General features: G+C 42.9%; 2 protein-coding genes across 12 annotated transcripts in view; one reads left to right on the top strand and one right to left on the bottom strand.

Annotated features, from left to right (window-relative positions):
- Nucleotides 1-19,427, top strand: part of AP1G2 (adaptor related protein complex 1 subunit gamma 2) — a 38,515-nt gene extending 19,088 nt beyond the window's left edge. For all 5 annotated transcript variants that reach the window (XM_083188685.1, XM_083188697.1, XM_083188707.1 and 2 more), the window contains 13 exons: nt 22-77; nt 323-436; nt 1,199-1,339; nt 2,417-2,471; nt 5,065-5,187; nt 9,430-9,516; nt 9,673-9,800; nt 9,905-10,009; nt 10,910-11,045; nt 13,342-13,480; nt 17,648-17,811; nt 18,759-18,857; nt 19,019-19,427. In XM_083188685.1, the coding sequence (XP_083044811.1) occupies nt 22-77; nt 323-436; nt 1,199-1,339; nt 2,417-2,471; nt 5,065-5,187; nt 9,430-9,516; nt 9,673-9,800; nt 9,905-10,009; nt 10,910-11,045; nt 13,342-13,480; nt 17,648-17,811; nt 18,759-18,857; nt 19,019-19,120 (1,449 nt within the window). In that variant the 3' untranslated portion in view covers nt 19,121-19,427. The remainder of the gene's footprint in view (nt 1-21; nt 78-322; nt 437-1,198; nt 1,340-2,416; nt 2,472-5,064; nt 5,188-9,429; nt 9,517-9,672; nt 9,801-9,904; nt 10,010-10,909; nt 11,046-13,341; nt 13,481-17,647; nt 17,812-18,758; nt 18,858-19,018) is intronic.
- The window catches only part of ZFHX2 (zinc finger homeobox 2), a 106,149-nt gene continuing 95,782 nt past the window's right edge, over nt 15,099-25,465 (bottom strand). The window contains exons 10-11 of one of the 7 annotated variants that reach the window (XR_014475033.1): nt 18,687-18,842; nt 15,099-15,288 (exon numbers count right to left, since the gene is read on the bottom strand). Coding sequence is in view for 6 of the 7 variants with exons in the window: in XM_083188607.1 (XP_083044733.1) it covers nt 24,654-25,456 (803 nt within the window). In the remaining variant the exon portion in view is untranslated. Of the gene's footprint in view, nt 15,289-17,248; nt 18,843-20,865; nt 25,457-25,465 lie in introns of those variants that run through there. The other 6 variants (XM_083188642.1, XM_083188652.1, XM_083188624.1 and 3 more) reach the window with 6 other exon arrangements.

Here is a 25,465-nt window from a genome sequence, read left to right as displayed (position 1 = left end):
GTGTTCACTCTGTCTTCTTAGGTTCTTGCTGTTAACATCCTTGGACGGTTTCTACTAAGTAATGATAAGAACATTAGGTACGCTTTTCTTCTTGTCTTTATTATTTTGTCTCTAGTAGTCTCACAGTCCATTCAGTGCATTTTATTGTTGTTCTCTTTAAGCCTAGATGCATTTTGTGTGACAGGAGTTTTGCTTTCTTGTTTTAGTTTTGTAGCTCAGCTCAATGGCATGCCCCTCTAGTTGTGTAAAGTGTTACTATTTTGTCTTGATGCATAGAAATCATATTAGGCCTCCATGTTCTGTCATTGTTATGTCCTTTTAGATTTGTTGCTCTCACATCTCTCCAGCGCTTGGTGCAGTCTGATCATGCAGCGGTACAGAGACACAGGACTACAATTGTGGAATGTCTCAGACAGATGGACACATCAGTAAATAGGTGAGAACACAGGTTGTCCCCAAGTATGCTTCTTCACCTGATAAATACCAGCACCTATTTCTGTTAGCTCTACAAAAACTAGTTATTCATACTGAGATAAAAGCACTGGAGATATGTTTGTCCCAGGTTCTTGACCTACAGTATGTGATTTAAAGCCCCAGAAAATGTATATTTTACTAAACAGGCTTGGGTAGAGTTTGGTAAAGTCGGACAAAGGGTCCTGGGGGTATGCGTGTGAGAGAGAAGGAAGGGCTTGACCCCCTAAAGCCCATTTCTGTTTTTTAGGCCTTCCATCTGAGAGCGGGTTAGCTACTTCCTGCACATATAAGAGACTTATATATGGGGCAAGATGTTCTGACACCCGAGTTCGGCGGCTGTGCGGGATGCCATCTAAACTGGGACTTTTTTTTTAAAGGGGCAGTCAATTACAAGGCTAATGTTTGCCTTGCAAGTGATCACCCCTTTAATATAATGTCCGAGTTCGACCGGCATCCCGTATAGCCGCTGAACTCGGGTGTCATTGCATTCAGCCCATTGGGTCAAGGCTTAGCTTAGGGCCTGTTATTAGACACTGTGATTTACTGATTGTGGTTGTGGTAGGGACAATAGGTTCTGCCACCCTTAGAGAGGGAATTTATTATGTTTTATTAGTACCCAGACGGGCTAGGATTGGTTTTATGTTTTGTGTACTTCACAATAACTGTGCTGTTTTCCCGGCTGTTGTGGTCTCCTCACTTTGTACTGCCTTCCTTGCCTCCACAGGAGAGCACTAGAGCTGTGCTTTGCACTTGTGAATGAAACAAATATTCGTGTGATGATGATGGAACTTCAGAGGTTTCTGCGACATTGCCCACCAGAGCTGAAAGAACAGTGTGCATCTGGGATATTCTTGAGTGCTGAGAAGTAAGAAAATGTGCCAAAGCTGTTGGGCTGATTCTGAGTCGGACGCAATGTCGGATGCAGTTGAACAATTTTTCTACTGTGCATGCGCCCAGAGTCCATACGCACAGTGTTTCCCAGTACGATCTTTAAAATGTATTAGGCGTTCCTTGCCGGTGGCAGGGAGGTGACCATATGGACACAGAGAATTGTATTGCATTATGGGGAAGCTATGTGAATATTGCAGGTGTGTCACTAAATATGTTCCAAACTCTGAAGCCTAACCACTTACATTACAGGTAATACCCTGATATACAGGGGTGTATTCAATGCTATGATGATGAGCAGCGCCTAGAGTTCCCTATCAGAGTATTCAGCTGCCTCCCCTTCACTCGCCGTTTCCACCTTGCTGGTTCTTTTCAGCGAGGTGGAAATGGCGAGTGTGCCCATCAAAACAGCGGGGCTCACCATAAAATGCAGCTTACTCAAGGATTTTTCCAGCATAACATTGAATATACGCCAAGGGGGGGTTGGACAGCAAGGATGGCTTTTCAGCGCCAGAAAATAAGCCATTCTCGGCTTCTCGCCATACAAACCCCCCTCGTTGCTGCTCGCTGCCGCATTGAATACACCCCACAATCTGCACTTAGCATTAGGATGGCAAAGATTTCAATGATACAGTGTTTACACATAAAGATGTACTGTAACTAAGCAATATTTGAGCTTCTGTACATTTTCCTGGAGGGCATCTCAGTTTTTCACATAATGTTGCAGAGGCAAGACTGCCAAAGACATACACTGCAGCATTCGACTCCGAATTAGACCCTATACTACAGTCCCCCATACATCAGAAAGATATTGTACCCAATCGTACAATCTCAACTGGTTGTATGACTGATTGTATTACAGATTGTGAGTACATTGTGTGTCCAAAAACCACCAACAACTGTCAGGAGTTGAAGAGAGAGTTGGACACAATCGTGATTGTAAGACAGGTCTTTCTGATGTATGGCCACCTTATGGCTTATACAGTAGGAGCACATTTATGGTCACTAGTGTACGGTAAATGAGGTTCTGTATGTCTCTCTGTTCTGTTTTCAGGTTCTCGCCCTCTAAGCGTTGGCACATAGATACCATAATGGAGACACTGGTCACAGTGAGTAATTTTGTTGTTTTCAGTTACATTGTTTACCCCATTTGGTATAACTTGTATTGTAACTTATTTCAGTGTCTTCTGCTGATGCAGTTTATGTACCCTGTTCTTGTTCTCTATTGTATTCAACTGTAGCCACTGTTTGCTTTTTTATTCATGTACTCTGTAATTAAGTGCTGTGGATCCCTTGTGGCACCTTATAAATAAAGGATGATGATAATAATATTACACATCAACAAGTTTCTGTTTGTTGATGAAGTGCATTTTAATAATGTCAGCCTTCATTTATAAATCACCAACATATTTTGAAATAATATAAGGATAACCATGTTCTCCTGAGTTTCCTTTATCACGTTGATAAACCCCCAACCATTAATGGATATCTCTGAAATGGCATGTCAATTCTAAGCTGTTTGTAGCTGTCCGTTGCCACTCTTCACTTTGTTCTCATACTGCCCTTCTTCTATTTATATAAAGTACAGTTATGCGGGAGGGATGAAGAAGAGAGGTCACTGCTTGTATGTAATACAGACAAATTATAATGCCCAGAAGGGTTTCCTACTAAATTATGGAATAGTTTTTTTTTTTTGAATGACTACAAGTTGAGTATCCCTTATCCGCATATTAGTTATCCGAATTATTCCGAAAACCATACATTCCAGAAAGTGGAAAAAAAAAGTTTTTTGCTAAAAACTTACTGGGGACATCTGTAATAGCACTACTGGTAACATGATATGTAACTGGCACTATATATATGTGCAAGACATTGATTGCTTGGTAGTCAGTGGATGAGATAGTACACAAACTTTGTTTCATGTTTTGAAACCTTGTTTTACAGTATGCACAAATAAAATATATTTGTGTGTATTTCATGTGGTTGATGTGTTTATACAACATACCTGTAAATGCAAGATACAGATGGAGCCGGGCTCCCTCTTGCTGGCGAATCGCCAGACTGTCTCCGTTGGCGATCCGCCAGCAGCCACGCGCGTCTCAGTTTCCGGGCGGCGGGGCGGCGGGAACCCTGTCCGTCTCCGCTTCAGGGAGACGGACAGGGTTGGGGGGGGTGCGGGGAGGCGGTGGGGACCACCGACAAGCCGGCGGGGACACGGGGGAAGTGCCGGCGGAAGGGGACACGCGCGCATCCCCTTTCGCAGATACAGATGGCGGCTGGTGGGGGATGGCGGCTGGCGATTCTGCCGCCATCCCCTGCAAAGACAAGCCCGGCTCCATCTGTACGTCAAAATACATAATTGAAATATTAAAATATTCCGAAATACGGAAAATAATCCCTTATGCAAAATTCTCCTGGTCCCGAGCATTTTGGATAAGGGATACTCAACCTGTACTTCCTTTTCTAAGAATAGATTGTTAGCTTTGCACATTAATATATGGTAAGATGGGCAAATATGTCCATCCATGTTGTATCCAGTCTTTAGTAATGAAATGTAGTTCCGAAGGGTGTTTTTCACACGGGCAGTCTTTCACCTCTGAAAATAATTTTTACAGTAAAAGTTAGTGCCCCTAAAAAAAGAGTTATCTTTTTCTCTCTAAACCTCTGTGCAAGGGTCAGTGAGATCCCAAATTATTAACACCATGAAAAAAAAACAAAATTGTAGGCGAGATATATAAGATGCCACATTCAAGTTCTATATTCCGCAGTTTGTTCTTTTACAATCGAAAAATAATGTTTACGTATAAATCCAGGTAAACACTAGGCGATTAATTGAATGATATATCAGGATATATCAGCCACATCACTCATTGGGACAAATTTAGGTCCAGATGGACCTGCACCCTTCGATGCAAAGTAGTGAATTTTGGTATTTTGTACATGCACAGGACCTGGTGATGAAAACAGAGGTGTGCCAGCACCATTTACGGGGTGGGAAAAGGTCAGGAATTTGATGACGTAGGATGGAGATTTGTTGGCCTTTGTGACGAGCGGCTTGAGCAGCACCATGGGTAAACTAGGATGCAGCTCGGATCATGGGCCTTATTGTGGTTCCTTCACAACCAGAATACATTTGCGACCATCGAAAGATGGGGGAGGTTCCCGATGCCCTGCGAAAGGATGTTTAGGTGTAACATCCATTCGCAAAACCATGCATGCAAATCACTCTTGCCATTCACAAGGCGGGGTTTGCTGGACTCACAAAGCTGCGTATTCGCAGCCTTGCAAATCAACCAGAATAACCCCCATAACTGCAGCAGGAGGTCTGCGTGTAATAGACTCCTTCTGCTACAATACCATACAGCATGATCACTACTGCTTCCAAGGAACCAACTCCAATCACATCCTGATCTGATCTGATCCCACAGGTCATTCCCTGGGATGTGCCGTCAGGCATGCTGCATGCCTAATAAGACAACCCAGGGAATGACAGCATGCATTTTAAATACAGTATGACAGGCAATGATACATTGTCCACTGCAACATCAAGTGTATATGAACAAAGTGATGAATGCTGATGATGTCATGCCGCCACTGGGTGCACACATTTTGGGAACTACTGGCCTAGTGTGTGTTCAGTTTTACTTTATGTTTTAATATATTCTATACTAAGTTACTAAAGGAGTATTTCTGTTCTTCCAGGCTGGGGAGAGTGTTCGTGATGATACAGTCTCAAACCTTATTCAGCTGATCAGTGGATCCTCCGAGCTGCACGGTTACATTGTTCAAAGACTTTACAAGGAAGTGAGAAAAGATATCGTACAGGTATCAGTAAATGCTTAATGATATAAGTGGGAGAGGTGGCAGAGACAAACAAAAATGAAAGCGCTACAAGAGAGAGCGTTGTACAAAATGCAAACACTGGACTTGAAGTGGGTGGAGGCAAAACATATTAAATTTGACCCTTAGGTTTATGTATTAAGTTACAACTGCCCTCTGCAGAACATTGTCACTACTATTATGACACAGCAGTATAAATATTGATGACCTGTCCTTCACAATAAACATTTCCAGCAATATTGTAAATTGATTTTTTTAATTATTTATACATGAGCTGACATAGTAATATAGGACAAAAAAAGACATGTGTAGGCATGTTGCTTGAAAGCCTCATATGAGCTTTATAAGTGGTGCAGACAGGATACATTAGCCCACTTCTACCACTAACAAGGATCAGTACCTAGGGACATAGATCATAGATGTGCTCAAGAAGCTGAGATTTAGCTTTTTAAGTAGGTTTCTCTGTGAATAGCAAGTGTGATGACCAGAGGAAATGTTGATTCTTGGTCACTGCATCATTTGCATGGCCCTTCCATATAATAACCCGTTTCCTATACAGATATAAGGCCTGTTTCTGAGAGGGATAGATCTGCAGATGGATCTTGTAGATAGATCTTGTGGATTGCAGTGTAATGTACATTCACCAAAGAAATAAATGGACTACTGTGCATGCACAATATATAACCTACAGTAACAGACAGATATCATGCCTGTAAACCAAATTATTCATCTGTGATGGACTACACATTCAGTGAAATGGGCATGTCTGGGTCGTGACCATGGTATCGCAAGAAACAGTCCCAGTTTGGTGGAGCATTTTGGGTGGGAAATTTAGCTTCCATGCGTGATCATTGGGTTCTGACCTTTTCCCCTAGTGAGAGGACTTCTGCAGATGGAAACCCTGTGGGTAGGGCAGGCTTTAACTTTCAGTTGCACAGATTTTCAGAACATTTCCAGAATCTAATCTTTGCATATTAACATAAGCAGAATGTCACCGGTGTATAGAAGAGCAGCCACTGGTGCATACAACTCAGGCCAATAAAAAGGAAATACAGTGCATCCAGAAAGTATTCACAGTGCTTCACTTTTCCCACATTTTATTATGTTACAACCTTATTCCAAAATGGAATAAATTAATTTTCCCCTCAAAATTATATACACAATACCACATAATAAATTTTCTGGGAGATTTTTGCAAATTTATTAAAAATAAAAAAAAACTAAGAAATCACATGTACATAAGTTTTCACAGCCTTTGCCATGGAGCTCAAAATTGCGCTAAGTTGCATCCTGTTCCCACTGATCATCTTTGAGTTGTTCCTACAGCTTAATTGGAGTCCACCTGTGGTAAAATCAGTATATTGGACATGATTTGGAAAGGCACACAGAAGGTCAAAAATCTCTGTAGCAATCCACCAATCAGGACTGTATGGTAGTGTGGCCACACGGACGCCACTCCAAAGTAAAAAGCACATGGCAGGCCACCCAGAGTTTGCAAAATGCACCTGAAGGACTCTCAGATCATGAGAAACAAAATTCTCTGGTCTGGAGAGACAATTATTGAACTGTTTAGTGTGAATACCAGGCGTCATGTTTGGAGGAAACCAGGCACCGCTCATCACCAGGCCAATACCATCTCTGCAGTGAAGCATGGTGGTGGCAGCATCATGCTGTGGGAATATTTTTCCAGTGGCAGGAACTGGGAGACTAATCAGGATAGAGAGAAAGATGAATGCAGCAATGTACAGAGACATCCTGGATAAAAACCTGCTCTACCTCTATGCACACAGCCAAGATATCAAAGGAGTGGCTTCAAGATAACTCTGTGAATGTCCATAAGTGGGTTTAGATAGGGGGCGGGTTGGCACAGGCTTAGATAACTATTGAATTACAGAATGAGGGGTAATAATTGATACGAACCAACATAAGAAACCGCTGTTCAGGGGAAACCTGATTGGCAATCACTGGTTGGTGGTGCTCCCAAAGAGAGTTCAGAACTCACCCAGCCACAGCCCAGACTTGAGGCCCATACACACTGGGCGACTTTGAACTGAAAGTTGCTCAAAACAGCAGGTTTGAGCGGCTTTCAGCTCAAAGCCGCCCAGTGTGTATGGCCCGGCGATGAGCACTGCCGCGCGCTCCCGCAACATCGCCGGGAAAGCCGTTCATCTGCTATTTATATATGATGAGCGGCTTTCAGGACGGCTTTGCATAGCGCTCTGCTATGCAACTCCGTCCTCCCCCCTCTGTCTGCGCCAATCAGGGGGAAAGCCGCTCCGTGTGTATGCACTGAGCGGCTTTCCCCGCTGCTATGAATGCGATCATCGCTGTCCATACACGCTGGGCATAGTCGCCCAGTGTGTATGGACCTTTGAATCTGATTAAACATCTCTGGAGAGATCTGAAAATGGCTGTGCACCGACGCTTCTGATCCAACCTGATGGAGCTTGATAGGTGCTGCAAAGAGGAATGGGCGAAACTGCCAACATAGGTGTGCCAAACTTGTGGCATCATATTCAAAAAGACTTGAGGCTGTAATTGCTGCCAATGGTACATCAACAAAGTATTGATCAAATGCTGTGATGTCTTAGTTTTTTATTTTTAAGAAATTTGTAAAAAATCTCCCAAAACGTTTTCACATCATTATGGGGATATTGTGTGTAGAATTTTGCGGAAAAAAACATAAATTTTGGAATAAGACTGTAACATAAGAAAATGTGGAAAAAGTGAATACTGTGAATATTTTCCGGATGCACCGTATTCTGTATTATATAAACATTTTGCAAACTATCGTGGCCAGCTGTAGATTCTAAACCATGCAGAGGAGGAACAGTTAACACATTTTCCCTCTTTATATCCACATAAATCAAAAGAGTAATCCATGATATGCAGTCAGTGTTTGTCATATGAATGTGTACCCATTAACTATTAATTAATGCTCTGTTATGTATATATTGCAATGTTATGCATATAACTACAGGAATTAAAAGGAATGTTTTTGGTTACCATACTAGTGTCAATATGCTTGTCTAGCTAATAAGATACCAGTGTATTTGATACCATTACTTTTACATTCTTTGTACTGTACTTCAGTACCGTATTTTTCAAGTAAGGTTAAGCCATGTTCTTGATGCCCTAAAACAAATGAAGAAATCTCTTTGAGAAATTAACTGTGGTTGGCCACGCTAACCTGACTGGGGGGCAGCAATGTAACCCTTTGTATAGAGAATTCACTCACCAATTCAATTAATGACAACATTGAAGGGTGTCAGATCTGACTTTTTAATAAGTCTGATCAGTTTTGTTGGAAACAACCACGGATTGTCGAACTCACGGACTATCCAACACTCGACAGGTGGAACATAGAATTCCGGTTGTCGATATGCTGTTGGACCAGAAAACGGCCCATGGTTCTGACTGTCGGGATGTTTTGAGTCCTGGATTGAATACGGCTGTTGTAAATTCCCTATATTGATTCAGAGTGGCGAAATGTTAATATGGTCGGAGTTTGCCGAAGTGCAGTATGTCAGATAAACATTTATGTTTTTTGAAGTGTTAATAATTTACAAGTCGTAATGATACCACTTTACAAAAACATCCGAGTTGGGCTGGCATACCGGACCACGGGCGAACTTGGTCACTATTACATTTTGTCGCTCCATTGAAATGAACCCTCTACAGCAGGCATTTTTACTGATAGTAATGCTTGAGCACAGGTGACTTAATTAGTACCTCAGTTAGTTTGATTTAACTATCTGTGCTGAAACCTGGATATCACTGAAGCCTGCCTTGAGGACCGAGGGTGCGTATGGCAGCTGTACAGTGATAACCAGTCCTGGATTTTGTGAGGGACAACTATAGGGGCAGCCATCCTGAGGCCCCCACACATTAGAAGTCCTACATGTCTTCCGCCAAGGATCTCCTCCATCTCACAGAGCAGCAGGTGCAGACAGCGCAGGGTCAGTGTTTTATGGGATTTTACTTCAGCACACCATAGTGTACTGATCCTGAACTGCCGGTGGCTCTGGTGTGTGACTTTTCCAGCGATTTTACTTGAGGTCCGCAACAGTGTAATGTAGAGTGTAATTCCTCACAGTCCTGGAGCCTAGCTTCAAATATGATAAGCAGTATGGTGAGGGAGTAGCCCCTTGCAGCCAGGCTCACAAAACATGCCATTTACAAGATATCAGTGATCACATTATTTTTATCATCTATTTCCCATTACAGCAGCCATTAGTTCAGGTGGCATCATGGTGCATTGGAGAGTATGGAGACCTCCTACTGCTTGGTTCCGATGAGGAGGAATCTGAACAGGTGAGCTATTAGAGGAGCACTATGATGTTGCAGTCATGACAGATGGTTACGTATTACAGTAAATGCTAATTTAATAGCTAATGTCAGGAATTTGTGGAGCCTGACCCTGGAAGGCCACTCCATTTAACCTATATATACTGTATTAAATATCTCCAGGTAACGGAGGATGATGTTCTGGATGTGCTGGAGGGTATATTACAGTCCCATATTTCCATGGCAAGTACACGGGCATATACACTGACAGCCATCATGAAACTGAGCACACGCTTTGAGAATGGTGTAGAGTAAGTATCAAATATAATAGTTTTTATGACAGAAATATATGTGGACAATACAATAGTGTGCCCTAAAGCTTATATGTTTCAGACATGTCTCCTTTCTCCCTTAGCCGTATACGCCGTGTGGTATCTATATACGGCTGCTGCCATGATGTGGAGTTACAGCAGAGAGCGGTGGAGTACAATGCGCTGTTCAAGAAATATGACCACATGAGGTATGAGTGGTATAATGCTGGTCATTTATGGACGGTAACAAGGCACTGTTGAGGATGTCTGTAAGCAGCCCTTATATTCACTTTAAAACAAATGGGAGAAGAGGCTTCTGGGAAATGTAGTATGCATGCAAGTGACTATGCAGTAATTCTGCTGAGATTATCATTGTTCCAACTTTCATAATGGAGCAACAACACAAGTAACTGACAGTGAGTGAATTTACTATATATAAAACATTCTGTTCATCCACGATAATGTAAAACTTGCCAATTTTATTTTTTTAGCTTGTGGGCTAGGCACGCACATCCCAACATGCCCTGTCACAGTTTTAGCATGCTCTAATAGAAAAATGGTGGCAAGGCATTTTGATTTGGGCAGTTCCACAGCATCTATAGTGCCGTACCTGCCCTTGTCCTAGGTAAATAGAGGCATGGATTTGTTAGCAGTCACAAGACGTTATAAAGTGTTTGACTAGTCATGGCATCCTTTGTTCTCCGTTTTCCTCTCTGGCTCAGTGAGCCAAATAGATGCTATTATGAACCACCAGTCACATGTATTTCAGGAGATGAGTGCTGAATGTGTTAGATCAGCATTGTATGTGACAATGCTATGATGTCATGGTGGAATAAAGGCTGGCAATGAGTAAGATTGCGCTGGTGATAGGCCTAATCATTCCCCTAAGAAGTTATGCAAGGTGCCTATCATACTGATAAGGTAATATAATAGATTGCGTGGTCAAACACTTCTATCGGATGAAGTTCAAATAATTCAAATTATGTTCTCTGGTTGCCATTATAGAATTACCTAGAATAAGTTACACACTTTCCTCAACCATTCCAGCAAGTACAAAGCAGATCCTGAGAATAGCAGAGAGGTTAACCGTGAGCTGTTTTTCTGGGCAGGTCAGCTATTCTGGAGAAGATGCCACTGCCAGAGAAATCCACTACAGGGGATAATGCGTGTTTCATCAGAGAGAGCAAAGAAAAAGATGTGAGCCCACCTGAACACAATCCCTCCTCAGGCCAGCCAGTGAGCTATGTGAGTTACTGTGGTGTGTGAGAGGATTTGAACATACATATAAGCTAGTCAACCTAATGAAAGATTTATATATATATATATATATATATATATATATATATATATATATATATAAATGGAGTATATTGGAGTTGATGTGTCAGGAAGGAAAACAGTCAGGAGATGACACTTATAGATGAGTGTCTGAGGTCCGCTTCTGACCTGGGATCTTACATTCGGATATGGCTGTGTAGGCAATTTTGTGGTGAAATTGTTCACAGATCCAATCACTATTCAGTTAAACTGCATTGAATTATCCAATGTGTTTGGATAAAATAAGAATAATAAAAACAAAGTCAAGTGTAGGAACTTATTAGTCCTTCTGTACTATCACATTATCTGAATCTGTTCCCTACTTGTAAGCTTCCAGAATTGCTACATAATTATTTGATACTGTACTAAAACCCTTTACGCGAGGAGTACAATAAGTGAACATTATATTTTTTCAAAGTATTCACCAGAGGAGTCTATGTAAACTTGCATGCGCTCAAACCACTTGGTGAAGCAGCGGAAACAGGCATGTCTTCTATATGCTGAATGGTCGCAGGGGGCCAGATTGGGACTGTGCAGCTACTGACCACAGGCCAGAAAATCCACCACGTTCCTGAACTTATGGGCGGGGCAGTGGCGTGGTGCAGGGCACTATGAGTGCAAATTCTTGGACTGTGCCTGGAAATGGTTTCCAGCATTTAAATCAGGCATTGGTTGGCGTACCAGTCCCCAGTGATGGTGCATTGCTGCTTGAATGGTATGGGAATTACCATACCAGTCTTTGCCAGAAAAAACAGACACCATCTGCTTGGCCATATTGCACTCACATCAGAACTTTTGTGGTGGTGTACTGGGCCAGCTGTTTGGTTTCACAGGCAAAACTGTAAATCAAGGATTCATCATCACCACTGATAATCGATAATCTCCCAGACAGCGTTTGAGTATCCCCCATCAAACTTGGGCAGCATGTTGCAGCTCGCAGTCGGTCAAAACGGTTCTGCTGTCACAGACCACTCCTGTAGTCATAGAAAGTCATGGGTCTCCAGTGGCCTCTGTTGATCTCCATAACGAGTTTATGAAGGAAGTGACCAAACTGTGTAGTACTGCTACTATCTTCTAGAGGGAGCTAAATAAATAAGTAGATTCTGATTGGTTGCCCATAGCAACATCACATGTGAAGTAGAATACACATCTTAGTAAATTTCCCCCTCTGCCTCTTAACATTTCCCAAGAACTTTAGTCAGAAATTAGAGTTTACAACAAGACTGTCAGATTGTGTCTACCTGCACGGTTGGGTATTATAGGATACAGTGTCTAGATAGACCGCCAGTAGGCCTACCCCAAAAGGTCGACATGCAATAGGTCGACAGGGTCAAAAGGTTGACCTGCAATACAGCTGGAGTCAGCTCGCCATGGCACTGCTTCCAGCGGGGATGCACAAGCTTCTCTCTCGTTCGCATGTCCCACTCAGCTGGCAGCAGGGAGCGAGGTTGCTTCCCTGCCCGTCTCCACTTCAGGGAGACGGGCAGAGAGCGGTCAGTGAGCGGGGACACTAGCAGGGAGCGGGAACAGGGCTACCGGGAGAATGGTGTACGGCGATGGGGAGCGGCTCCATCTCTAAGTCGACAGGGTCAAATGACAACATGAAAAAGGTACACACATGAAAAGGTAGACATGAGGTTTTCTTTTCTTTTTTTTGTGTCAATGTCAACAACTGTTGACAGACCCTCAATTACTGTAACGCGTACCCTCGCTGCACCCACCATGCTTCAGGCACGATGCCTCGCTATGCTCTGTAAACTATTATATTCTTTCTCTATGCCGACATGAATGGTGAAGTAAGAACAAGCCGTTTTTAAAACAATCATGAAAAATTAACTCTTCCTTTTTCATGTCGACATTTTGGCCATGTCGACATCTTGACCCTGTTGACCTATTGCATGTCTACCAATTGCATATGGACCTTTTGAGGTAGACCTACTGACTATCTAGACCAGGGCTGGGCAACACCGTCCCTCCAGATGTTGATGAACTACACATCCCAGCATGCCTTGCATCAGTTTCAGCATGGCCACATAGCAAAACTAATGCAAAGCATCCTGGGATGTGTAGTTCATCAACATCTGGAGGGCCGGTGTTGCCCAGCCCTGATCTAGACCCTGTAGATCTATTAACCAGCGCTGCACACCAGCTAACCGATTGCACGCCCTTCATGCTTAGGTTTGGTGATTCTTTCAGTTTTATATCCAACACTCTCCTTCTGTAGGTTACAGATCTCCTAGGACTGTTGGAAGAGAGCTCTGACAGCGTACTGACACCTGTGGTCTCTGGGGCGTCCGCTGTAAACCAGAGTGTACCCAATGGGGGCAGCTTGCTGGACCTCCTGGATGAGACTCCAACCCCAGGTATATGTAGGAATGTTTTTGTTCTTGTTTTGAGAGTACTTTTAAAGCAGTTGTAAAATTGTGTGGAAATGTTATTTCTTAAATTATTTTAACCTTCTATTGCATCATAATAACAGCATGTTGTTTTTGATACATATAAATGAACACCATTTGTATTGTACTTACATCCTGATGTATGCTGTTTTGCCTGGACTTTAGCATATCACCACTTATAGAAGGAATCCATTGCCTGTTTGGTGTTGTTATTGTATAGTAATTATAACAAAAAACACAAGAGGCAAAAAACAGTAAAATGAATATAAAACTGTGCAGAGGGCACTGCCATAGTATACTAATGGAAACAATGAAACACGAGCAGGGCCCTCTTCCCTTGGCCCTCTTCCCTCGTGTGCTGTTTCTTCTCTTATGTAAACCATCTTTGATGGCAGCAAATCCTGTTGTTTTCTGCCACCCTGATACTTATTCCAGTGTCCTCTGCTGATGCAGCTATGTTTATGTTCCCTGTACTTGTCCTCTACTGTATTCAACTGTTTTGCGTATTTGTTTATGTACTCTGTAATTGGGTGCTGTGGATCCCGTGTGGCATTGGCACCATATAAATAAAGGATAATAATTAAGTAGGAGATTACGGAAAGTGGTTTACTCAGCCAACAGACGGCAGCGACGGGCGACAATGTGGGAGCACGCATCAGCTCTAACAGCTCATCGCCCGCCCATACACAATAGTCACTTTTGAGCTCAATGAAGCTCAAAATTGACTAGTGTGTATGCACCTTTACACTGCAATTTAGATATCCGTTTGAACATAACTCACCCAAACCTAACACTCTCTGCATATGTTACATCTGCTCAGTGGCGTAGCTTGGTTTGGGGTTCCCCCCCGCCGTTAATGGGGGGTGCGCCCCCCGGCCGCCGGTGCCCCCCCCATCGCCGCAGGCTTACCTGTCTGCGCGTCCCGGCTCCCCTCCTGGCTTCAATTAATAATTCTATGCAGACGGACCACGATAAAATGGCCGCCCCCATACCGCAGACAGTTTCAGAGAACAGTCTGCTTTATGGGGCGGCCATTTTATCGTGGTCCGTCTCCATAGAATTGATTGCCGGGATGCGCAGACAGGTAAGCCTGTACATGTTACAGTTCAGATGCCGGCAATGGCACCTCAATTTTCCCTCCCCCTTACAGCCCAGTCCAACTCCAAACTCACAGATTTGGCACCAGCCCAGTGGGTCTGCGAACATAAATCTGCGTGTCTGGCAGTATTGTAAGTGCCGCATACAGCCAAACTTACCAGCGTTGTGATGGTCTTGGGGTTAATTGAATTTACCTCTTTGTCTTAACATTTTGTGTGTCATTATTTTCTGATGTTACCTAGTAATGCCCACCTTCTTCACAAAATCTTTATGGTGTTCTATTCTAGAAGCCTGCATCTTGCAAAACACATGCCATTTCCTTTTTCCTGCCTGGCGTGTCGCTTTCTGCTGTGGTGTTTTTATCACATTGTGGCCTGTTTCTCAATACAGACCAGACTGTACTAGAGACACCAAACAGACAGCGACACCCCAGGCAGGAAACAGGAACCGCACGGTCCCCTGAAGCTCATTCTCTATTAAAATTAACTGAGCAGTATTTTATTACAAATATAAATATTAAAATTAAGGTAGTGATGTTTTAAGTACAATAATAGTAGTAGTAATAGTAGAAATATCACTTTAAAGTCCATCTTCTGTTCCACCACCCACATTTTCATCTGCACCTGCAGTGGTACAAGAGGTTGCTCAGAGTGCCTTTCCTGGGGCAGATCCATAATCTAGAATAGAGACACAACTGTGAGCATGTCCTCTGCTAGTATTGTCCAGTAAAACAGTTACATACAAATGAGTTTCCTGGAAACAAACAACTTGTCCCAAGGTTGGATTTTATACTACCGCTTCATCAAAACCTGTGTGGTAAGGCCACATCGTTTACACAAGTAGCCTCACACATACCCGTTTCACATCGCACTTTTAAAACGGTATATTGCCGTTTTTTTTCCCATTTTAAAACGTTTAAGGCTGCAATGTGAAAGTGCCAAAGTTGATTTACCGGTTAAAGTTAACTGGTATTTCAACACGGTTAAAAAGCAGAGTCCTACACGGTTTGAACAGCTCTATTTCAATGGCTTGAAACGTGTCCCTTGGGGGTTAAACGGGTTGAATGTTTGAATGGTATTAAATGATTTTTAAAACGGTTTTCACCTGCACTGTGAAAGGTCTCAAGGCTCTGACCCGTTTTAAAGTCCCATTTAAGAATACCGTGTCATTACCCATTTCTGCAATGTGAAAGCAGTAACAGTTTTCTCAGCAAACTGGTCATTTTTCCAGTGTTTTTTGTTGTTTAGTAATCTTGTTCTATTTATTCTATGATTAGAAGTATTTAGAACATTTGGCCCAAAAAATTACTGATACTGCTAGGATTAAAGTGCTAATAACTCTGGGCCTAATTCAAAGATGTCCTAAGGGGGTTATTCAGTAAGGTTCTCAAAAGCAAAATCTTGCTCTAATTGGCAAAATCCATGCTGCACTGCAGTTGGGGCAGATGTAACATGTGCAGAGAGATGTAATAGGCATACTCACAGGGCAATGTTAGCCCTACAGTATTTCTAAGTGAAAATACCGCGCATCACCATCGCCAGCAGGAAAGGACAATGCTTGCACTGTCTTTCCTGCTAAGATAGCAGGGTTTTGCCTATAAACATAGGCAAAACCCTGCTGAGCATAGATCGCTCAGTACAGATTGGAGGTGCACTGCATGTGTACCGTGATGTGTGCTGTGAATGAACTTGCTTAAGCTCAATGATCAGCACCACTGACTCCCATCTTCCAAGTGTACAGGGCTTTAGATTTATGTGAGGTGAGTTCAAATTGAAATCTCAATTGCAGTGTCAAAATAAAGCAGCCAGTATTTGCCCTGCACATAAATAATATAACTCCATACCAACCAAAATTGAAATCTTGGAGATTGGGGTGGTTGCGCTGCGGAGCACTGCATGAAAAGTGGCCATGGCCTATGTTAAAGGGGGTGAATCCTCATAAGGATGCCGTAAGCCACACCCCTGTTTTCCGTCACTATGGTGGCATGGCCCCTCGGTCTCACTGAGTAGACGCATAGACACAGTAGCATCTAGAAAGAATATTCTTGCCTGCAGTGTCTATTCAGCCAGGCGATAGCAACGCTGCGGGGCCACACATCATTATTGCCTGCTGTGTACACATGGGGAGATTCAGACAAACATTCTAAGCGATAGTGATGATGTAGTCAAAATCGCTTCGAACACTTGTACACCCCTTTAGTGTCATGACTTGTAAAAGTTCCTGGAAGCTTATTCCCAACAGTCTACTTTCTATCTTAGAATGCAGCAGCCCCCTCTAAGCAGTGTCCGTGGGGCTATGACGCGCTATAACCAGAAGTGTTTGCCATTTGCAATATACAGCATTTTATTTTAAGCTAAAGATAAATGTCAGAAATATTACATTAATATGCCTGTATGGTAAGGGGATATAGCTGTTGCTTTTTAATAGCCAACAATATGCTGCAAATTGCAATTGTGAGGGTTGTATACGAATGAAGCAAACCTATATCACCAAGTAAGATCTGGCAGCTACACTAGAGTTTTTGAGATACACAATGGATCTGTACACATACTTCCAATCAATAACTAGGAGAAACATTAAATGGGATTTTATTACAGTGTAAAGTATACATATATACATATTTGTAGTTAAAATCATAGAACACAATGCAATTGTTGAGCGCTCGTCCCGGCACCCGTGTGTACCCACCGTCGGTAGTCAAATGTTTCTGGTGACGGGCATGCACACATCCCTTCAGCTTGCTTACCCCTGGGGATAAAGCACTAAAAGACAAGAAGAGTCGCCCGTTTGGGTGCCCAAATGGGACTTTTCTCATCGCGCCCATTAGTTTGGTCGGGTTTAGGTGCTTTGCGCACCTAAACCTGATCCTAATCGGGTGAAATGCATGATAAACTTCACCATTTCCATATCGCCCCGCGATCTCCCATCACTTTAGATGGGAGATCAGGCACGATAAAACATTTGAATTCCCCCCGTTATCTCTATAAAATCAGTCCTTTTCATTGTCATGTTATCTTGCATTTTGCTTTTCTACAGCCACTCTGCCTTCAATTGTTGTATATAATAATGACGGACTTCAAGTGGAATTCTCTTTCATACGTCCACCATCTAGTCCTGCCCTCCTAGTCATCAACTCTTGTGCCAGAAACTCCTCTTCTAGCAACATCACCGACTTCCAGTTACAGGCAGCTGTGCCCAAGGTGGGTATTTGAAATGTTTGTGCAACTCAACTAGGAACAAGTTTGATTGGTTACAAAATGTATCCTTCTACTGCATCTAAGCTCACCTGAGCCTGGTATATTTCCCTGTTTTCCGCTAATAGTCACTTTTCCCGACCTTACAGATCTATTCACAAAAATGGCTATTTACTATACAGATCTTTTACATTCTCAGCCAGTGTACTCCTGTTAGTTATTGGGTGATAGTCATTTGATTTCGGCATTAGCAGCTAGTAGATTGGGCCCCAAGGAGCTCTTTTTGGGCACGATCAGCTGCCAGCACCTGCATTACAGCTTGTACCCCCTGGGTGGGGAGCTTAAACGAGCAAAAAGTGACCAGTTTGTCGTGCCCATTACCTTGATCGGGTTTATCTGTTATGGAGGCTAAACCCGACACTTTTGGTTGCGATTAGCATGTTAAAAAAAATCACCCAGCGATCTGGGCGAAATATAACAATTAAATATCGCCCATGGTGTGTGTCCAGGTTTATATTACTCTTCTCATATATATTTTGGACCAAGCTATAGGGCAGTGATAGCCAACTACAGTCCTCGAGAGCTACCAACAGTTCATATTTTCCAGACAACCTAGCTGCTGCAAAGGTGCACTCGTTACTAGCTGAAACCTTTTCAAAGATCCACAGGTGGAGCTAATTACTTCACTTGTGATTCTGTGAGGAGAGCTGCAAAACATTAACTGTTGGTAGCTCTCGAGGACTGGAGTTGGCTACCCCAGCTATAGGGGATCTTCAGTGATTATACTGCAATTAAAATTATTGGTATGATCCTGGCAGAGATCCCTATCATTGTTAATGAAGTTATTCATTGGATATAAGTTATTCTCTACAGTATTCTACCTTAAGTCTAGGTGCATAAAGACACAGTCCATTACTTATGTAATCCTGTCCTGTGTTCTCAATATGCTTCAGAGTGTTCAAATACAGCTTCTGGCACCAAGTGGTTCTTTGCTTGCAGCATCTGGTGAAGGATCAGTCACACAGTCTATCCGCATCCTGAACCCCCAAAAGGTACAGAGCACATAATAATAATGGTTAGACTGGTCGCACAAAAGATGTACTGAGTGGATTTGAGCATGTGTTACTACAAAATCCTAAAAACAATGCATCACAACTTGAACTGTAATTTAAATTCTATGTTATTTGTCTCCCCTTTTTACACCGTCTTTTAGATTCCACTACGAATGCGTTTACGTCTGTCTTTTATGCACAATGGGAATTCAGTACATGAAATACGTGAAGTCAGCAACTTTCCTCCAGAAACCTGGCAGTGACCTGATGTAACAGCAGAGGAAAGAGGGGGCATAACAGGGGACTATGTGGTCCCTAAGGGCACTAACATGGAGGCAAAATAGATGTCAAAGAACTTGTCTGAAAGCCAGAAATGAGAATGGAACAGACCAGCGTGTTTCAGTTATCAGTTGTGTTAGAACTGCAATGCACTGAAGGGGAGGATGTACTTGCATGTGTTACCAAGTATATCATACTCGTACAGCGCATTAAATAAAGTTTCTTACTTTGTAAAACTGTACCACACCAAGCAGTTGTGTGTTGGCAATGGCTGAAATGTATTTCTATAAAGCTTTTTTTCCAAGCTGGTAGGATGTGTTTCTAAAGCCAGATTGGTTTTCAAAAACATTGGATATTTATCTGGCAGCCACCTTTCTCTCCTCTAGGTGGCAATGTTTTACCTTGACTTTTCATTTTAACCCTGCCTCCCACTGCTCCAGTCTTGCTTCATGTTGTGCCAATCTCTGCACTAAGGCACTCAAACCATATGCCATAGCTATAATATACTGGCAGACAAAGTCTCCTTAGTACAGCATAAAGGAAAAAACACAGCCATGGTTAACCCTTCCTGTGCCGTCTCCAGACTTGCCAATTCCCTTTAGGCTGTTTGTATTAATTAGGATTTGCGAGTATAATGAATTCTGCAGCTAATTAATGCTGTGTAGTAATGATGAGGGGGTTGCCTGAAATAGTGTGAGAGGGGGAAGCAGTCAGCGGTGATGAGAGGGGGGGGGGGGTTCATGTGAGTGGCACTGAGCCAGGCTGTACCTGCCCCCTTCAAGATGACAGACTGCAAGAGACAACGGAGAGAGAGCGCAGTGACGAAGGAGGGAGAGTGCGCAGTGTAGCAGATGCATCCGCCATCGAAAAAACAGCATCTCCTCTACCCTCCCACCAATATCCAACCGTATATATTTCACCCCTCACCCACTTCTGCTCCCTGAGGTGTGAGCTGGCAGCTGTGGGCACTGACCATCTGTGTGCCTGTTCATGTATTTGCATCTGTTTGTCTGTGCCCTGTGTGCGCATAGCCGGGCAGAGAGCCTGGCAGATAGTGTGTGGGGCAGAGAGATACACAGACGGGGAGCAAGTCAGCGTGAGATATGCATAGACAGAATGAGATGGGCAGAAAGAGGCAGATAGCGGGAGTTGGCAGAGCTACAGACGCTGGCGGGGAAGCTGGCACAGATGCGGCCCCCCTCATAGCTGGCACCTGGTACTTATGGTGCCGTACACTGTATGCATGAAATTGAGTGCAAAAGAGCGAGCAAGGATATGTAACAGAACATGGCAGAAGAAAAGGAAAGAAGAGGATTAATGTTAATCGTTCATGCTGCCAGCGTGTGTCTGTCAGTGGTACATATGAGTTGTGTCCATGCATATGTGCAATTGAGAGAGCCAGACAGGTGTTGCCATATTGCATCCTGGCGTTTCTATACAATGGCTGAGCCAAGAGGAAACCTGCCCATGTTCAAGAAGAGCGCTGTGAGATATCCAGCAATCGCCATCATCAATACTACAATGGAAGGATACCAGAGGCCTCCAGAGAATGGTGAGACCGAAATAACTCAAAAAAGAATATACATTTATCAATATGACGGCACTCAGGGAGGGTAAAGCTTGACATCTTTTGAATCCGTCCCTCTGTGGGTTGCAGGACAGACAAAATCTGTATTGTGTTGGATTTACTGTCGGCATACATATTTACAGATCACACAGACACCATAGCAACATTTTAAGTTTAGTTTTTATATTTTTTTAACCATTTAAACATCACTCTGAGGAAATCCTCAAACTCTTTGCATGCGACAATCCATATTGGGTGAGCAGCTGGTCACTAGACAGGCTGAAAGACACAGGGAGAGTATGGGTTACCTCTTACATTGAGAGCTGGCAAGATGTGGCAAGTGTAGACCAGATTTAGGGTGTTGATGCTTGTTATCTCCGTTGAGTTAATACAATTATTCTGGTAGTTTTTTTTCAATGAGATAACGAGCAGGCTCCACCTAAACATTCAGCATGTCCAAGGCCCAATCTGTCACACTGTATCATTATAGTACTCTACCCCCACACCTATTAATGTCATTAGAGGGGGAGACAATAGACATAGAGCAGAGGAAAGGAACACAAAGCGGAAATAAGATGATGATAGGTAAAGGGGATGTATTGACAGCATATAAATGCTGTTTAGCTAAAATCACCAGAAAGGAATTCAGGCCCGTAGGAAAACAGGGCTTTGTCAATCATTTGTGAAAATAAAGTCTACTCGCGTGCCAGTTGGGTGACGTAGTAGTATTGCAATTTATTGATGCACCAGCATATTCCTCAATACTGTATAATGAAACATTTTAGGCCTGAAAATGTATGTGGAAGATCATCCTTAGTTAACCACAACTTTTTGAATACATGCACATAATAAGTGAAACCACAAGAAATATGCATTGTTTTTACTTCATGGGGTCAATATTAAATGGAAACTAAACACCCTTCAAACATCTATCAGTGTAATGCTCAGAAATCTCTGAGCCCCGCTCACACATCATTCAATTAAAATGTACTATTTTGTGCCATTGCTTAGGCCAGGGTCATTGAGCACAATGGGGTCAATTTAAAAATGGTCGTGCTTTGCGTTTACTATCATTGTCGTTTTAGATTTTGGGGTCAGACCAGTCGCTCAGTAAATTTACCCCAAGGTGCTCATTGCCATGCGTGACAAAACATTTTTTAAACCTTCCCACCATTATGGTAAGCATTAAAGCTGTGTAGAAGCATGTGTCTAATATTACTTTGGTGAATTAGCTGGTTCCGTATCTTGCTAATGTTAATATGTTAAATGAGAAATTAAATTGTATCTGTACATTGCTGTTTGTAAGGAAGAAGGACTTGAGAATTGCACTGAGAAATCTGCTTACGATGTGCTGCTAGAAGCAATCACATTTCATGAGCAAGTGGCATGCGCAGTGCATTGTCAGAAATCCTCCATGTCTCTGTGCTTTATTTAGGTTAATTGTGACTTGTTGGTTTGTTACATGGGCTAATGTGTGTGTGTGTGTGACATTCATTACAATGTGATAAATCAGGGCAGTCTTAGTCCTCTGTGTGTGTAGTAGTGAATAAAACTACCCTCTTAGTACGTAGTGGACTTCAAAGCTAACCTCCAGTTTTATGTCCCACCATGGCACTGGTAACTGGATTATTTTTTAAGGGTGGATGTAGAACCATTCATAAAGCATCTAGTCATGGCTATTATATATGTTTTATACCACCAGTGGCAAATTAGTGGAAGCAGAGTCCACTTAGTTATTCTGTTCTGAGGCTTCTACAATCCTGTGTAAGGAAAAGGTCAGTCATAGTCATTTTGGCATCTTTGGAGAGTGCAGTGACGTCACTGCAGAACATACATAATGAAACCACTGAAAAGATTGAAAAACACAGAATGAGGCATGAGGGGTAGTGTGTGTGACTCTGGTAGAATTGTGAAAATGGCAAAACATACAGTACAAGTCTGAAAAAGAAACAACATGCATTTTAAAAGGAAAAGAGAAGTAGACGTAAGAGGACAGAAAGTGATCAATGACATAAAAGAAAGTTTACCAAAGGATATCAGATAAGAATAGAAAGTAAAAATAATAATACAGAATAAGAGAGGTACACTAGGCATCCTGTGGTTCTGCATCTGATGTGGTTGGTTGAGTCTTAAGGTGGCCATACACTAGAACGATCTCAGGCCAGAACGCACAATTTCGATGGGTCGTGCATTAGATCGAGTGCACATCGTGAGGAATATCTGTATGATCCCAAGGGTCGAGAGGTCGAACCTCAGATCATACGTGCTGCACGTATGATCCATCGGCTTTCCAGACAATTGCAGATTGTATGTGCTTTTAAAGCACATATAATTGCTCTTGCGACCTGCATAGGATCAGATCGAATGCAGGTTGTTCTGATGTATGGCCACCTTTACGGTCTCGATTTCTGCAAATCATTGTGTGTTTGTTGGAGTACACTTACAAGGCAGCACAATAAATACATCCTTATTTCAAAGGTGGTTTACAATGCAGATTGCGGGTAAAACTGAAGTCTGTTCTGATAGGGTGGGTGGAAGTTTGAAAGGAAGCATATTCCAGCAATTTCACAAAAGTTGGAGAACCAAAGGTTGCCTAAACCAAGTGTAGAGAACCGAGATATAACAATGATAAACATGATATGATAAAATGCTAAATTAACAGACCTAGGTAGGTTAAAGTAATGTGGCAAGGTACTGTATACATGAATAGAAGATCAAAGAACTTAGAAATACAGACAGTCCTTCACAAGTAGTGTTAGTAACCCTAACTAGGCTTTTCAATTACCAGAAAAGTCCATATCAAACACACGCCTGTTTATGTACACTTTATGTAGATCCCACGCTGCTCTGAATGATGAACTATATGCAGTGACCCAGCGGTTTTTCTTTTACCCATAATACAAATAATTGTCCATTTTCAGGTTCCAGTCATTCCGTCCGTTTTTTTCTTTTTTTTTCTTTTTTTTGGTGTGAATATTTTCTCAGTTTTTATGTAACTTTGGATTCAAAAGTTTTAGTCATCTTTTGTGTTTACTAGTTTTTTCTTAAATGTCCTTGTTTGGTAGTTTCACATCCCAACCCTCCCCCCAAATACCCAAGCTTAAAACATCAAGAGTGAGGTACGGGGAGAGCAATACAGGGGAGCAAGGGAGTGAAAAATGTCCCTCCCCCCATAACCTTCCCCAAAAGGATAAAGCCCTTCCCTTGTCCCCTCCACAAATGGTTAAAGCATCACAGCGAAAGTCCTTGGAGTGCTGTCATCACCCCCCAAGTATTACAAAGTTCAAGTCATTGGTGGAGAGGTGCTATATTCCCCATTTTAAATAAAATTCCCCAAATCTCTATGTACACACACGTAGTACATGCATGTGTGACAGGAGAGCAGGCATTGCCTCTGTGTTTGGTTCCTTAAGTTTTGGAACTTTTGGTTATATTCAGTTTTTTCTTACCCTCCCCCTGTTCATTGGTTTATTGTTCATTCGTTCCTTCTACCCCATTAAGGTAGCTTGGATGCAGAGTAGCGACAGGGAGAGGTCACTCTTGTTTTGGCACCAGGATCAGGAAATGCAGAAAAGCTTTGGGTTTTCAGTATTTCTATGCAGAGGTTTAAGGGTTTTTCGTTTTCTTTTTGGCCTGTGTTGTGATGTATTTCTTTGTGTATACTTCCCTGCTGGAGAGACACAGAAATAAGCTAGAGAAACAGTCATGTAAGCAGGACAGTGTCAATCCAGCAGGTGAAGGGGTGAAGAAGCATTCTTGAGTGAGGGAATGCTTCATTTGTAACATACAGACAGACACAAATAGGGAGACATGAAGAATTGGAAATATACACAGAAAAGCAAGGAAACACACACACACACTCTAGGAGGCAAATAAAACAAACACAGCAGGTAAATTAAAAGAGACAGCCCGAAAGCATGTCTGTAGTATGAGACAGCTAGAGAGTGTCTCTATAAAGCCATGAGCACGGAGGTAGCAGCACTCTTTGGCCTGAGTTGAGGTATTGCAGGGGATGCTCCATCACTGCATGCACTTTGTGCACGGTGCTGCTGTGACCTCAGATGTTGGCTTCGAGCTGCAGGACCCTGCAGTAGTACTTGGCAGGAGAGGCAGTGATAGGTGCAGACCCTCACTCTTAGTGGCGGTGGGTGTGGAGGGGGGCCAGTATAACAGCCTGCACTCTGATGAGCTTCTGCTTCCCCCTCTTCGTCGTAAGAGGTCTTGCAGCGTTGGCACTGATATCTAATTGCTACATCCACCATTGGTATATCTTCATCATCTAAGTCATCATCTCGCTCCACACTTTCCTCCTCTCCCAGGGTAGATTCCTGCCCACCCCTGCATTCGCCTGATGCTTTCGTCTGTGAAGGTTCTGGTTTACGGGGTGATGATGTCCCTGGAGCCAGTTTGATGGGCGCTGGGAGCAGCCCTAGAAGTGTGTGGGGAATGACAGGGTTAATTGGAAATAGGCGCTTCTTTAAACCATAGAGCTGCTGAAAGTATGGGCCCTGTATCTGGGGTGTGAATAAGGGAGTGGCAGCTGGAGCGAGCGAAAAAGGCATAAAAGGAGCCCCCATGATAGAAGCAGCTTTGAGAGCTGAGGGAGCAGTGGTCTCAGGGGTCAATGTAGGTTGTGAGGAGTCCTTAGTGGTATCATTGGCTGTGTGCGAAGAAGATGGGGCAGGTGGAGCTGCACGGGGAAGGAGAGCTGGAGGTACAGAGGAAGTCATCCCGATGAGGCTGGGAGGAGGGCCTGAGAGAA

This window comes from Crinia signifera, chromosome 1 (assembly GCF_055691185.1).
Source record: "Crinia signifera chromosome 1, ASM5569118v1, whole genome shotgun sequence".
In the NCBI taxonomy this organism is placed as follows: Eukaryota; Metazoa; Chordata; class Amphibia; order Anura; family Myobatrachidae; genus Crinia; species Crinia signifera.
The sequence above is the reverse complement of the archived record's forward strand: the minus strand, read 5'-3'. Positions and strand labels throughout refer to the sequence as shown.